This window comes from Heloderma suspectum, chromosome 3 (genome assembly GCF_057233095.1).
Source record: "Heloderma suspectum isolate Gila_16-S chromosome 3, 16-S_ref, whole genome shotgun sequence".
Classification (NCBI taxonomy): domain Eukaryota; kingdom Metazoa; phylum Chordata; class Lepidosauria; order Squamata; family Helodermatidae; genus Heloderma; species Heloderma suspectum.
The window spans coordinates 254,572,638-254,586,242 of record NC_139460.1 but is presented as its reverse complement, the minus strand read 5'-3'; the positions used below and the strand labels follow the sequence as shown (position 1 = coordinate 254,586,242).

Genomic DNA, 13,605 nt, shown 5'->3' with positions numbered 1-13,605 from the left:
GGGCCGGAACCATATAGAGTTTTAAAGGTCAAAACCAACACCTTGAATTTGGCCCGGGAAACCACTGGTAACCAGTGCAACTCCTTTAGCACTGGAGTGATGTGATCTCGCCGGCGGCTGCCTTTAATCAGGTGAGCCTCCGCGTTCTGTACCAGCTGCAGCTTCCGAACCATCTGCAAGGGTAACCCCACGTAGAGCGCGTTACAGTAGTCTAAACGAGAAAAGAGCAGGGCATGTACTACCGATGGGAGCAGATGGTCGGGAAGGAAGGGGCACAGCCGCCGTATCAGATGGAGTTGATACAGCGCTGTCTGGCTCACAGCTGACACCTGAGCCTCCATGGACAGCTGGGAGTCCAAAATGACCCCCAGGCTGCGGATCTGGTCTTTCAAGGGTAGCTGTACCCCATTCAACACCAGGTCAACATCCCCCAGCCTCCTCTTGTCTCCCACCAAAAGTACCTCGGTCTTGTCAGGGTTCAGCTTCAGCTTATTCCTCCCCATCCAGCCATTCACCATCTCCAGACATTTGGACAGGGATTCTACGGCCAACCTTGGTGAAGATTTGAATGAGAGGTAGAGCTGCGTGTCATCTGCATATTGATGACATCGCACCCCAAACCTCCTGATGATAGCCCCCAGCGGCTTCACATAGATATTAAATAGCATCGGGGAGAGGCTGGAACCCTGTGGCACCCCACAAGTGAGTTGCCATGGGTCCGAAACCTCCTCTCCCAGTGATACCCTCTGGTACCTGCCGGAGAGGAAGGACTGGAACCACCGCAATACGGTGTCTCCAATGCCCAACCCCTCCAGGAGGTCCAGGAGGATACCGGGGTGAACAGTATCTAAAGCCACTGAGAGGTCGAGGAGGACAAGGAAGGAGCATTCACCCCTATCCAGAGCCCTCCTCATATCATCCACCAAGGTGACCAAGGCCATTTCTGTCCCATGCCCAAGCCTGAAGCCCTACTGAAATGGGTCTAGATAATCAGTTTCTTCCAAGTGTGCCTTCAACTGCATTGCCACCACCCGCTCAATCACCTTGCCCCAAAATGGCAGATTTGAGACTGGGCGAAAGTTGTTCAAAACATGAGGATCCAAGGAGGGCTTCTTTAAGAGCGGTCTTATCACTGCCTCCTTGAGGGCTGATGGCATCACTCCCTCCTCAAGGGAGAGGTTCACCACCACCCTGATCCCCTCACCCAGTCTCTCTCTGCAGCCCATAATGACCCACGATGGGCAAGGATCAAGTAAGCAGGTGGTCGGCCTTACAGATGAAAGCACCTTGTCCACTTCATCAGGAGGAAGAAGCTGGAACCGATTCCACAAAACCGGTTTGCCACAGGCTGCCTCTTGCTTACTAACTGTATCCACAGCGTGCAGAGTAACACACCTAATCTGATCAATTTTATCTGCAAAGTGCCTTGCCAAGGCCTCACAGGAGGCCTTAGAATGCTCCAGTGGTTCAGGAGCCACAGGACCGACCAGGCTCTGGACCACTTGGAACAGCCTCCTGGGACAGCACTCTGCAGACACGATAGAGGCAGCATAATATTCCTTTTTTGCTGCCTTCACCACCACGTGATAGGCTGAAGATACAGCTCTAGCCTGTGTCTGATCGTCTTTGGAGCGAGACTTCCGCCACCGGCGCTGTAGCCGTCTCACCTCCTGTTTCAGAGCTCGTAACCGCGGATTGAACCATGGTGCAGTCCGAGCCCTGTTCAGGGGGAGAGGGCATTTCGGAGCCACCTGAACTAATGCCCCAGTGATTGCAGCATTCCAGCCACCCACCAGGGTCTCGACCGAGTGGCCGTTGGTGTGCCCCAGAGAATCCCCAAGCGCATTCAGGAATCCATTTGGATCCATAAGACTTCTGGGGCGGACCATTTTAATGGGTCCTCCACCCCTGCGGAGGGGTTGTGGAACCGAGAAGTCCAACGTCACCAGACAGTGATCTGACCATGACAAGGGAGGGGGTGGATATACCCCCGACTTCCTGATCACTCCCCGCTTCTCCAGAAACAAACACAAGGTCTAGCGCATGACCGGCTACATGGGTGGGCCCAGTTAGAATATGGTGCAGCTCCCAGGAGGCCATGGTCTCCATGAAGTCCCGAGGTGCTCCTGTGAGGATGGCCTCCGAATGTACGTTGAAGTCCCCCAACACCAATAAGCTAGGGGACTGTACACGCACATCAGAGAACACCTCAAGCACCTCGGCCAGGGAGTCAGTCATGCAGCGGGGTGGACGGTACACAAGCAGAATCCCCAGACTGCCCTTCGGGCCCAACCTCCAGTACATGCACTCAGCAACCTTGGTCTCCAGGAGAGGGGGTCTGGTGAAGACCAGGGACTCTCAGTAGATAACAGCCACTCCCCCTCCCTGATCCCCATCCCTCGGCTGCTGTGCATACGAAAATCTGGCTGGACACATGGCTGCAAGGGTTGGAGCAGCAGCCTCGGCCAACCAGGTCTCCATAATACATGCCAGGTCTGCACCCTCATCCAGGATCATGTCATGGATGAGGGAGGTTTTTGGGTAACAGACCTGGCATTGCAGAGCAGCAAACGAAGGCCAGAAGATGGGGTCATGCCTCCCCCAGCCATCCTTTGGCTCTGGACAGGCCCGGAGCAGGGGACAGATCCTACACATCTCTCCTTTGTTCCCCTTATCTGGCATGGCCTGCCCCTAGCGCTCCGCCAGCGTCTGCCGCCCAGCCTCAGTATGTTCTGGCCCCCAACACTCCCCCCACTGCCTCCATCAGGTGGACACATGCCCCCTCGCTCCCGCCTATCAGGCAGGCTACCCACCCCTAGAAAGACAGGAAAGGGAGCATGAACATGAGGAGAAATCTGTATAGGGCCAGTTTGGGACCCTAGATGGGCTAGTTTTAGTGTACCAGGTTGCATGCTTAAATGAAATATGAAGAGAGCGTAGAAAAAGATGCCAGGTCTCTTCTAATATATGTGTGTTTCTAAGATCCCTTTTTGTGCATTCTGGTAGGCCAAAGAATATGCTGAATCTATAGGAGGAAAAAATTATTTCTAAGAACAGCAGGATGTGGCCTGATTCTCATCAAGGTGTCCTGCTGAGAAAGATGTCCCCTTCCAGTCTAATTAGAGAAGACCCACAGCTGCTGCTCTCTGCATCTGTTTCAGAGATGAATTTGGTTGGTTTTACCAGTTCTTTTAATTATTTAAATCTTCTGAACTGAAAATGCTTTCTCCCCATTCAGTACAGTTCAGGCTGCAACACAGTTCTGAAAAGGCCAAGTTTAAAAAGCTGACATTTAAATATTTCAGTTTCTGAGCCCGAGGAACACATAAGCAAAAGCAATAAGGTGCAGTCACTGAGACAGATATTTTCCATGCCAATGATGCAACAAAACACGTATTTGTAAATGTTAATAAATTCTTGTGCATGCAGTCATGTTCGGAAATGCACGATTTTTAATCAATAAGCATTTCAAAATTCCACATTTTTAAAAACGTTCAATTTCATGCCTTAGTCTATGGGGGAAAGTTGAGCAATTTTGGAAAATATGAAGATTTTGCGCATTTTTCCAAATTTGATCGCATTTGATCTGAGCAAGTTTCCTGTTTGCACAAAACAAATTGAAATCATAAATGTTTGTGGAACTCAAGGAGAGATGAACATCAAGTTGATGTTCAGAGAATCTGGGCAAACATGAACATCTCTTGTTTGCCCATCGTCCCAAGCATTGTCCTTCACACGTATGCTGCTATGTTCAAACAGCTGCTAAGTACACCTTACAAGCTACTATACAGGAAAGTCATTTCTTCATTATGAAAGTTATTGCTTGTACCATGTGTTACATATAACCTCGAAATGGCTTGAGGACACTTCAGATAATCAGATGTCAGGCTAAATAGCTGTGCAAGGTCCCTAGGAAATTACTGACACAAAGCTGCATATGAGAAAACCTGGTAAATATAGATTATCAGTAGATCTGTATAATTGAACCCTAGGATTTCTATCGTACAGAAAATGACAAAAGACAGAGCTGTGTCTGTCATTTTTTCCCATCCTTCAGTCATGACAATGACAGATATAATACTGGGCTGAAAGGTTTTCTGACTCTACTGAGCTGAGAGCTCAGATAATAAGGTAAAGGTAGGCAGTAAAGTGAATATATTTCTCCCACAGGTTTTGTTATTAATACATCAAAGCTACAATCCCAAGCGCACCTACTTGGAATTAGAACTGAATAATTTGCTCCCTAAAGTCTCCTTAAGAAGATCCTCTATGACATCAAATATTCTCCAAATGCTCTAAGTAGTCAGATGTTTACCAAATATTCCCCAGTTCATTAATACTGGGCCGTAGCTCAGTGGTAGAGCACATACTTGGTTTGCAAAACCCCTGGCATTTCTAGGTAGGGCCTCTGCTTGAGAACTGCTATCAGTGAGTACATAGGACAGAATTAGATGCATCAATAGTCTAACTTGGTAGAAGACAGTTTCCAAATATCTGATTTCAGCATCTGATTATTTAACTTTTCAAGTACCAAATACTAAATGTTGTTAATTATCACTCTGTGTGTGTGTGTGTGTGTGTGTGTGTGCATGCACACCATTTGTATAATCAAATCTTTAGGCCCAAATTATTGTAGAGGATGATTTCTGGGGCCTGACTGAGCTGGGGTGGGGAGAGGGCAACTTTGGCGCATTGGAAGCCAAAATTTTGCAAATAGTTTCAGGAGTTCTTATCCTGGGGCATGATAAGTACCAGCATCACCCAGCCCGTGGAGGGCATTCCGCCCTCCCCCACCATTAAAATGTTCTGCACCCCTGCCCTGACCTAGTACTTACCTAGAGAAGAACAGGATATTTTGACTGCACATCCAGAAGCTGATCCTAGAAGCTGACTACCACTACCTCACACCCCTTCCTGCTTTGCATCCCCTTCACCTTCCCACATTGTGCTCCTCACCCCTTCCCTTCAGTGTGTCTCATCTACCCCTGTGGGTGGGGTGTCCAAGGCAATCTCCTGGGACAGCCATCCCGCAATCCCTGGCCATGAGGAAGGACCCCCTCAGAGCCAGGCATTACACCCTGGCCAGTTTTCTGAAGAGCTGTGCCAGCTGCTTCCTCAGCCAACTCAGCAGCTCTCCAGAGGGCAGTTGCTCTGGAGAGCCTCGCCAGCCATGCTCTCTCTGTGGCAAATGCAACAGTGGGAGAGCAATTGACAGGTGGGGTCTTCTGGTGGGGGCACAATTCACAGCTCCTCCTACTCCACCGCCTGAGCCAGGGGCTTCATCCCACTTCATAGGAGGGCCAGCCCTGGCTGCTGCTGGGAAGAGCAGCTGCTCTTCACAATGGTGGCTGGGTCCCTGGCTTTGCACAGCACCACAAACTAAATGAAGCAACTCAACTACCAGTCAGAAGAGCAGCCACTCTTCCTGGTGGTCGTCAGGTCCCCAGCTTCACAGGGATGCCAGATCCCTGGCATCACATGGTGTCCCTGTAGGGGCACCGAGCATTGTATGAAACAACTCAGTCATCACCAAGAAGACCAGCTGCTTTTCCTGGCAGCAGCTGAGTCCCCTGCTACCTGCATCCATGTTGTTATCTCTGATCTTAGAGTGAGGATTTCCTGTGCGCTGCTCCCCCAATGGAAGAGAGAGTGGCATGCAGGGGAATCTGCCACTGTTGCCTCTGACCTCTTATTGGAGATAACGGTGTGGATTCCCTTGCACACCACTCCCCCCTTCCAATGGGGGGGGAAGCAGCATGAACCCAATGGAAGGGGGAGTGGTTCACATGGGGATCCCTGGTGTTATCTCTGATCTCAACTCAAAGGCACAGACATCATATCTGGTCCCCTGGACAAACGCTAGGAGGCTCTGTGGGCCGCATTAGGGAATCCGGAAGGCTGGACCCATACAATACATAGAAGAAAAGTAAAAAAATCATCAAATAAAATAGCTTGTATTTCATTTCTAAACATTGGGTGAGGTTTGCCATAGGGAAGTAAAAGTAAATTATTTCAGATATAAGTCTCCCGGGGGTATCCGTTTTATTTGCCTGCTAATTACAGATCTCTCACTTGCATGTTTTCAGGTGCAAGTGAGAATCCCTCCCACAATGATGGCTGTTTACAGCAGGAGTCAGATTTATGCTGAATGGGCCAGGAAGAGCAGGAGCGTGTGTTGGGCGGCAGGGTAGGGATAATGAGGCTGGGAGGGATATTACCTCAGCCAGATTGCATCTGAGAGTAAGAATAAGGGCTTCATCACACAAGGCTAAAAATCCTGCAATTTACCGTGGCGTCCGCTTCCGGAATCTTTGTGGGATTAGATCAGGTCCTTACCACGTGGCTTTTCAAAAAACCTAAACTTCTCAATAAGGCTTCATTACAATGCCACTAGGTGGTGCTGTTGTATTATTTGCAATAAAGTGAATTTAAACAGTATACCCTGATTTGCCTCGACTACATTTTGGGAGGAGGGAAAATGCCGGACTTTCGTCATCATGGAAAACAACGCAATAGAGCTCACAAAGACTGGGAGGTGCCCTGGAGGAGGACTGCGTTATGTAGAGGACCCACAAACTTTGTGAATAACCAATCGCCATAGCAGGATAAAAGCCCTGTGTGAAGGAGTACTACATCATGCTTCCTTGTTATGCGGTGGTGTTTTTCATAGCAGGATTTGGCAGGGTAGTCCTTGGTTAAGACTATTTTTCCCAGGTTTGCACTATGGGTATATGGAAACATAAGCAAGGCAGGTCAGGGATGTTTAGCTGCATTTTACATATAAATTCTTCTTGAAGCCTCTCTGATTCTTCACACTTAAGGATTCAGAAGTAACATCCTGACCTGTTTACAGAACATTATTATACCTTGATTGCCTATATGCCATCCATCACTTTTTTGCTGTTTAAGAGATGATATTGCTAATTTTAATCATCCTAATGAGGACGACACCTTCAAACATTCAATTTCAATCTCACCCAGGAGGCTGCAAGCATGAATTTGTTCTATAAAGTGCTGGGTTTTATATGTAAATAGAAGTATTAAAGCAACGAGATGCAACTCAAAAGTTTTTTAAAATTGACTCCCAAGCCTCACATTTCATTTGGAACTGTTCAATTATGCAATGACTTGTTATCTCTTTATCCTTGCAGATGTTTAAAATGGAGTTTTAATTAGCCTTTGCAGAAGGCAGATGTTGCTTCTCCTTGGTTGTCTTCCAGAATGGAATTCTCAACAATCTGCTTTATGTAGTCTTTATGCAGATTCACCCTATTTCTCTCCCCATGCCAAACACTCAATGTTGAAGGCATTTATTTAGGATTTTTGTATGGAAGAAATTTTGATTCGATTTAGGCTAGGGATGTTTTTCATCATTGATCATGAAATCCTATACTTGTCTACTTAAAGTAAGCACCACTGAGGTCAGTGGAGCTTACTCCCAGGTAAGTGGGTGTATGTAGTATCGCAGCCTAGGGGAAGTAACCTATACTGCTGCTGAACTCCTGCTGTTTCTTTCACATCAGCAGGACCCAGCACGACTGCTACAGAAAGCTAGCACTTTCTAAAGCTCACACTCCCCAAAATGAGTGGAAATGCTCATTTCTGGAATGGGACATGGCAGTGGAGTTCCCTTCTGGGAGCTCCACAGACCTGCCCCATTCCGGAAACAAATGAAATTCTAACCTCCGTTTGCCTGTTGTGCTAGCTTGTAGGCAGGGTTGGATACTGCCTGGAGGGAGCAATCCTATGGCTGCTAGTCAGCAGCTAGACGGCCATAGGATATCTTGTTTTCTGGGAACCGACCTTCCCCCCCTTCCATGCTGCCTCGCAGGCAGCGCAGAGAAGCCCCGTGCGCCACGCTTGCAAGAGGAGCGCAGAGTGTCCGAAACGGGGTGTTCCGGGGGGCATTCCGGGGCAGGGAGGGCAGAAATGCTGGTACGACACATCCGATGTGTTGTCCAGTAGCCTCCTGCCCTGCTCCGCCATCCTGCAGCTAGACAGCCAAAAGCCACTGTCTAGCCGAAAATGCAGGGCTGGAGTAGCACAGAGGAAACAATCCCCTCCATGCTTCTCCTGCCTTGCATTGGATAGGAGTTCAGAGGCGGCCACCTATCTGCATAGAATTGCACCCTAAGTAAATTTAAGTCCATCTCTACTAGGTAAAACACAAAAGACAATTCCAAATGTATAGCTGTACGTTCTGTTTTAAACTCCATCCTAAACTACGCTTAGTGAATCTGTTACTTGAAAATGACTAGCACAAAGTTATTATCCACGCCAATGTATTCCTAAACAACGTCTTGTGCAAGATCTCATGAAAAAGGATGCTTTACCCTAGCTGTTCATCATTAGCTTAAGTGAATTTAATGAATGTGCTTGAAATTCTGCAATGTATTCCCTCCCTCCTCATGTGCCTATAGTGGTGTTGCTTGCTTTTGAAATACATTTTCAAACTCCAGTGAGTATCAGATGCTGCTGTGGGTCTTCACATGCCATTTTGTTCATTCTTCTCAGTTCAGGTATGTTAAGTCCAAAAGGTATAGTACCCCCATAGATAGCAACATCCTCCAGTATGGAACAGTGCTAATTTCCATAGATTTCTAAGGAAAACTTACACTGCCTAATGCTAATAATGTTATCTTATATCTTCTAATTTAGCACATGATCTAAAACTGACATAGTCAAGATTCAGTTGATCAGATCACTTTGTCCAGAGAAAAGAAATCAAAATCAATAGGACTACTTGAAAGTAAACATTGACTCCAATGGAGGCTTTCCTTTGTTAATGCGTGGAGGTGTGGAATTTTGGGGAGAAAATGGGTGGGAGGGGAAAGGTTTAATCTCCCCCTCCTGTTACAGGCTGTCCTAATCTGAATCAAGGCCAGCACAGAGTTACACTAAAGTAAAGAAAACCTGCCATCAGGCTGAGCTACCTACTACAGTTAACAAAACATGCATTTTTACCTTAAGAGTAATTTGCATTGCAATATCCACTTAGGTTGAGTTCACACTATTATTAACATAATAGTGTTAATATACACACAACAGTGTAAACACATCTAATAGTGTTAACACAACAGTGTTAACATACATAAGAGTGTTAACACACATAATAGTGTTAGCACATAATGCGTTCATACACTACAATTAACATAACATGTATTTTTACCCTAAGAGTACCACACCTGCAATTTCCACCTATCCACTTAGGTTGAGTTCACACTATTATTTCGGTTGGTAGAATACAGATCACTGGATCATCATTCCTTGGTTATGTTTCCACAGGATAGATTCTCAGAAAGTCATCTTTTCCCCAACAAGTGTAGTCTTTCATATTACCAAATGGTGGAACTGAAGTGGAATAAGGTGATACGAAGTGATCGAACCACCAAACAACCCCACAATCACCACTTTTTAGACAAGACAGATTTTTTCACACTTTGAACAAGTAGCAAACAATACTTGCATTGTTTCAGAAACGTTCTACATGTTGGCCTTGCCATTTGCTTTGCGACACTAGCCCATGGAGCCTCTCTGGTGTACTCCTCAAGGAGTCAGAGAGGGCAGACATGGAAGAAGGCAAAGGCTGCAGGTCATGGATCAGTGAATTCCCAACCTGGCACCCTGCAGATGTTGTGGACTTCAACTCCATCAGTCCCAGCTAGCACAGCCAATGTTCAGGAATGCTGGTAGTCATGATCCAAAACATCTGGAGGGCACCAGGTTGGGGAAAGGAGGTGTAGGGGGAATAGTCTAGATATACAGCACAGATTTGTCAAACTATTAATCTGTTCAATTACGCCGGTTAATTAACTGTGTTCAGTTCTATCCATTTTCATCTAAATGATTCAGACTCAAAAGCCCCAGTGGGGAGTGAGTGAAACAGACCATACCTCCTCCAGCTGCACCATGAAGGTAACATTGTGCCCTTGTTCCGATGTCAACATGCCATCTGAAGTGACAACCCGAAGCCCTCGGGGGGCTTTGCCTGGGCACTGCTGAGGCTTGGCTGTGTATTGCTCGCGCACACCATCTGTGCAGTTATTCGAGACAACCTTCCTATACCTGTTGAAAGGGGGAAGCAGGCACAATGGTGTAAGGAAGGATGACAAGATGCTCATGGCCAATGATGCTCCCCTTTTCCAGATCACCATTACCACATGCCATTTAGTTCAAGTAGGAGCATCAAAAGCGAGCTTACAATGATCAGCTTTAGGAACTTAGCTGCATTTTCATTCATTATATTTCTGTACTGCCCCATAGCCGAAGCTCTCTGGGTGGTTCACGTTTCATGCTCTGGTATTCAGCAGCTGGGGATTGGCCCAAGGGCGGGCGCTGTCCCAACACTAGGCAGAACGTCCAGCCCAAAGGTAGTGCCAGAGTGTATGGGACAGACCTCATTTTTCTTTCTCAGCTCAAACTTGCACCTGCAAAAAACTGTAATATCAGATTTGCAGATACGGTACTAGGGATGGATGAGAATTCCATTCGAGTCATTTCTTGATAAGAACCTACCAAAATCCAGAGATTTCTTCATAGGGGGTGGAAAGAGCTTCAGACTGAAAGAACTGTGAATATGGGAGAAACCAAAATGGACATATTTGTTCATCCAGGCACAGGGCTTTGAGTGCTTAGCTCTTACAAGGCTGGGTTTGAACACCTACATATTCAGACACATTTGTGGTGCTGAATTAGGACAGTCACCTCTTTTTTTATATATATAGGATGCTCATCTTTAACAGCTATATGGCAATGGCAGGCAGGCCCATCATGGTCTTCTGCCCACATCTGAAGTCTTGCGTCCTCACTGCTTCAAGTGAGTGATTCCCCACATTATGAATGAATCACACCCTGTTCAGTATTTGAACTGATTCCTGTGTGTTTCACAAGATAGAAAGGGATCTGGGTAACAGCTGGATTTTACATTTCAAAAATGGGGGATCGACCATTGTGTGTTTCTTTGTCATAGGGACAGTCCTCAGTGCAACTTGAAATGTGCATAGTACCTCGTAGAGCAGGGGTGGGCAACTTGTGCCCCCCCCAGATGTTTTGGACCATGATCCCTCACCATTGCCTATGCTGACTAGTTCTGATGGGAATTGTAAGCCAAAACATCTGGAGGGCCACAAGTTGCCCATCCCTGTCACAGAGCCTAAGCTGTTAGTGTACTGTTAGTCCCACATACTATCTTAAGACTGTGACCTCCATTTCATTTAACTTCTAGTCTGATTAAAAGTTCTGGAGAACTTGAAAGCTTGCTCACTATTTTATGACATTTGATTAGCTTAAGAAAGGCATTGTCCTACTATGGTTTTTTGAAATCTTCTTATTGGCCAATATAGCCATTGCTTTTTGTGTTTCTAAACGATATCACTCAAGAAATAAAGAAGACCACACATCTGATTAATAGCACGGGAAAAGCTTAACTATTCACAAATGATCATCTTCATGAGCTGGATTTGATAACTCTGACCACTCACCCAGTGCTATTGAGATAACTCTGACCAAGACTGCAGTCCTTCGACAATGACAATGGGTTGTACCAAAATGCAGGCAAACACTGGCCATTGCTGTGACGCTCAAATCCATAATCACTGGTTTGGAAGAAGGAGAGATAATTTCAATGACATATAAATCACACAATGCACTGCAACACATACTTTTGAGAAATAAAAGTTAACTGTGAATCCTGTAGAAATATGCAACATTCACAGGAATAAAGCCTATTTTTTTTACACACACACACACACTTTTTAAAATATCAGACATGCATACATCTGTCCATAACTGGAGGATGGCGATCTACATAGCCCCAGGCATTTTGTCTATATTTGCATCATCCTGATAATTATACAACATTTGAGGAAGATTTACTTTGTATTGTGCTGATTCTTCTCTGCAGAGTAATTTTAGCAAAACCCATTATTCCATACCCAGTGAATGGGTAGATCAAAAAGCTCACCAAGTATGTGTGAGGTTCTACTTGTTTTTCACACAGGACATAACTTTTGCTCTGTTTTGTCTCTTCACTTCCCTGTGTTGGCATGTGGTGGCTGGGAATTATGCAGAGTAGAATTATGAAGAGTTATGAACATACGAAGTTGTCTTATACCAGCTCTGACTGTTAAGAATGTAAGAGCCATCTTGAATCAGACCAAGGGTCTATCTACTCCAACTTTCTGTCCCTACAACGGCCAACTAGGGATGTTGGAGAAATCCATATGCAGGGTGGAGTTTGATGAACTTCCCTAGGCTTAGCCCCCTGGACTTTGTTTCAGACCCTGCTGCAGTGCCCAACTCAATCTTCAGTGAGTCAGGCCAGTTCATGGAAATGTGCGAAAAAGTTCCCAGAGTTCAGGAAACAGCCCCCAGCTTGGCTTGCAGATGCAAAGTGAGTTCTACATGCTGTGGAACTCCCTTAAGCCAAAAAAAAAACCAGATTTCCCAGCAACAGACATCCCTATGGCCAACCAGCTGCCTGTGGGATATGAGTGCAACAGTGTCCTCCTGCACGTGTTTCCAAGCAACAGGTTACATAGGCATACTGCCTCTGACACTGGAGGTAGCATATAGCCATCATGACTAGCAGCCATTGATAGCCTTGTCCTCCATGAATTTGTCTAAACCCTTTTAAAGCCATCCAAGTTGGTGCCCATCACTACATCTTGTGGTAGTGAATGCCACAGTTTAACTATGTGCAGTGTGAAGAAGTATGTCCTTTTGTCTGGCCTGTGTCTCCCAAAATGCAGCTTCGTTTCAGTTTGTTTTTGACCAGAATTTATCCAATTCGCACCTCCCAAAACCAAATGCAAAGCCAAATGCAATCTGCCATCTGACGCCCATACATCGCTAAGCTTGCAATGCAATTTGTGCAACAAAAATGTGTTCAAAAATGTGTACAAATATATTTCATGGGAGAAAAAGGTATAAATTTCAAAAAAAAATGTGCACAATCCAGGCATACATTTGGAAAAATGCACACAAAAGTGTGCACAAATATTTATGCAAAACTCCCCACAAAGCTCAGAATCCAGTGTGAACATGAGCCAAAATGAGCTTTGATGTAGAAATTGGAGAACTTCAACAAGCTCAGATTTTGCACATCCCTATATCTGAGGGCCAAAGCAAACATTTCTTTAAAGATGTGGATGTAGCTCCAGAGTAAGTGCAGGAATCCTGAGCCAGATGGGAGTGGTAGGAGGTCTTTAACTTTCCCCCCATTTCAGTCCCAAGCCAGATCACTTTCCCCTGCCATATATATAGTGATCCATTAAAGTAAATGGATCACTATTTGGCAATAGAAATGGCAGGTGTGGGGTCCCCAATCTGGATCAGGAACACAGTGATCTACAGGGATAGGGTTGGCGAAGACTTCCTTTTAGCAATGGATTCAAAAATCCAACATTTGCATTTCCCTCTTTAGTTTGTATGATTTTCCTGAGCCTTCTCTGTAACATGCCAATAGGGAGAAATTAGTTGATTGCTTTGCAAATGGATGCTTGGCTATCCTGAATGATGAAAGTTAATTTTATAAGCATCCTTAGTGGAGGGACAGCATAAAGGGCACTGAAATGATCATTTCATGAACGGTAATGCTCACTTTCA

General features: G+C 45.8%; 1 protein-coding gene across 2 annotated transcripts in view; it reads right to left on the bottom strand.

Annotated features, from left to right (window-relative positions):
- SORCS1 (sortilin related VPS10 domain containing receptor 1) overlaps nucleotides 1-13,605 on the bottom strand; it is a 618,971-nt gene that overhangs the window by 72,620 nt on the left and 532,746 nt on the right. For both annotated transcript variants that reach the window (XM_084841982.1, XM_084841983.1), the window contains exons 17-18: nucleotides 11,481-11,594; nucleotides 9,894-10,065 (exon numbers count right to left, since the gene is read on the bottom strand). In XM_084841982.1, the coding sequence (XP_084698108.1) occupies nucleotides 9,894-10,065; nucleotides 11,481-11,594 (286 nt within the window). The remainder of the gene's footprint in view (nucleotides 1-9,893; nucleotides 10,066-11,480; nucleotides 11,595-13,605) is intronic.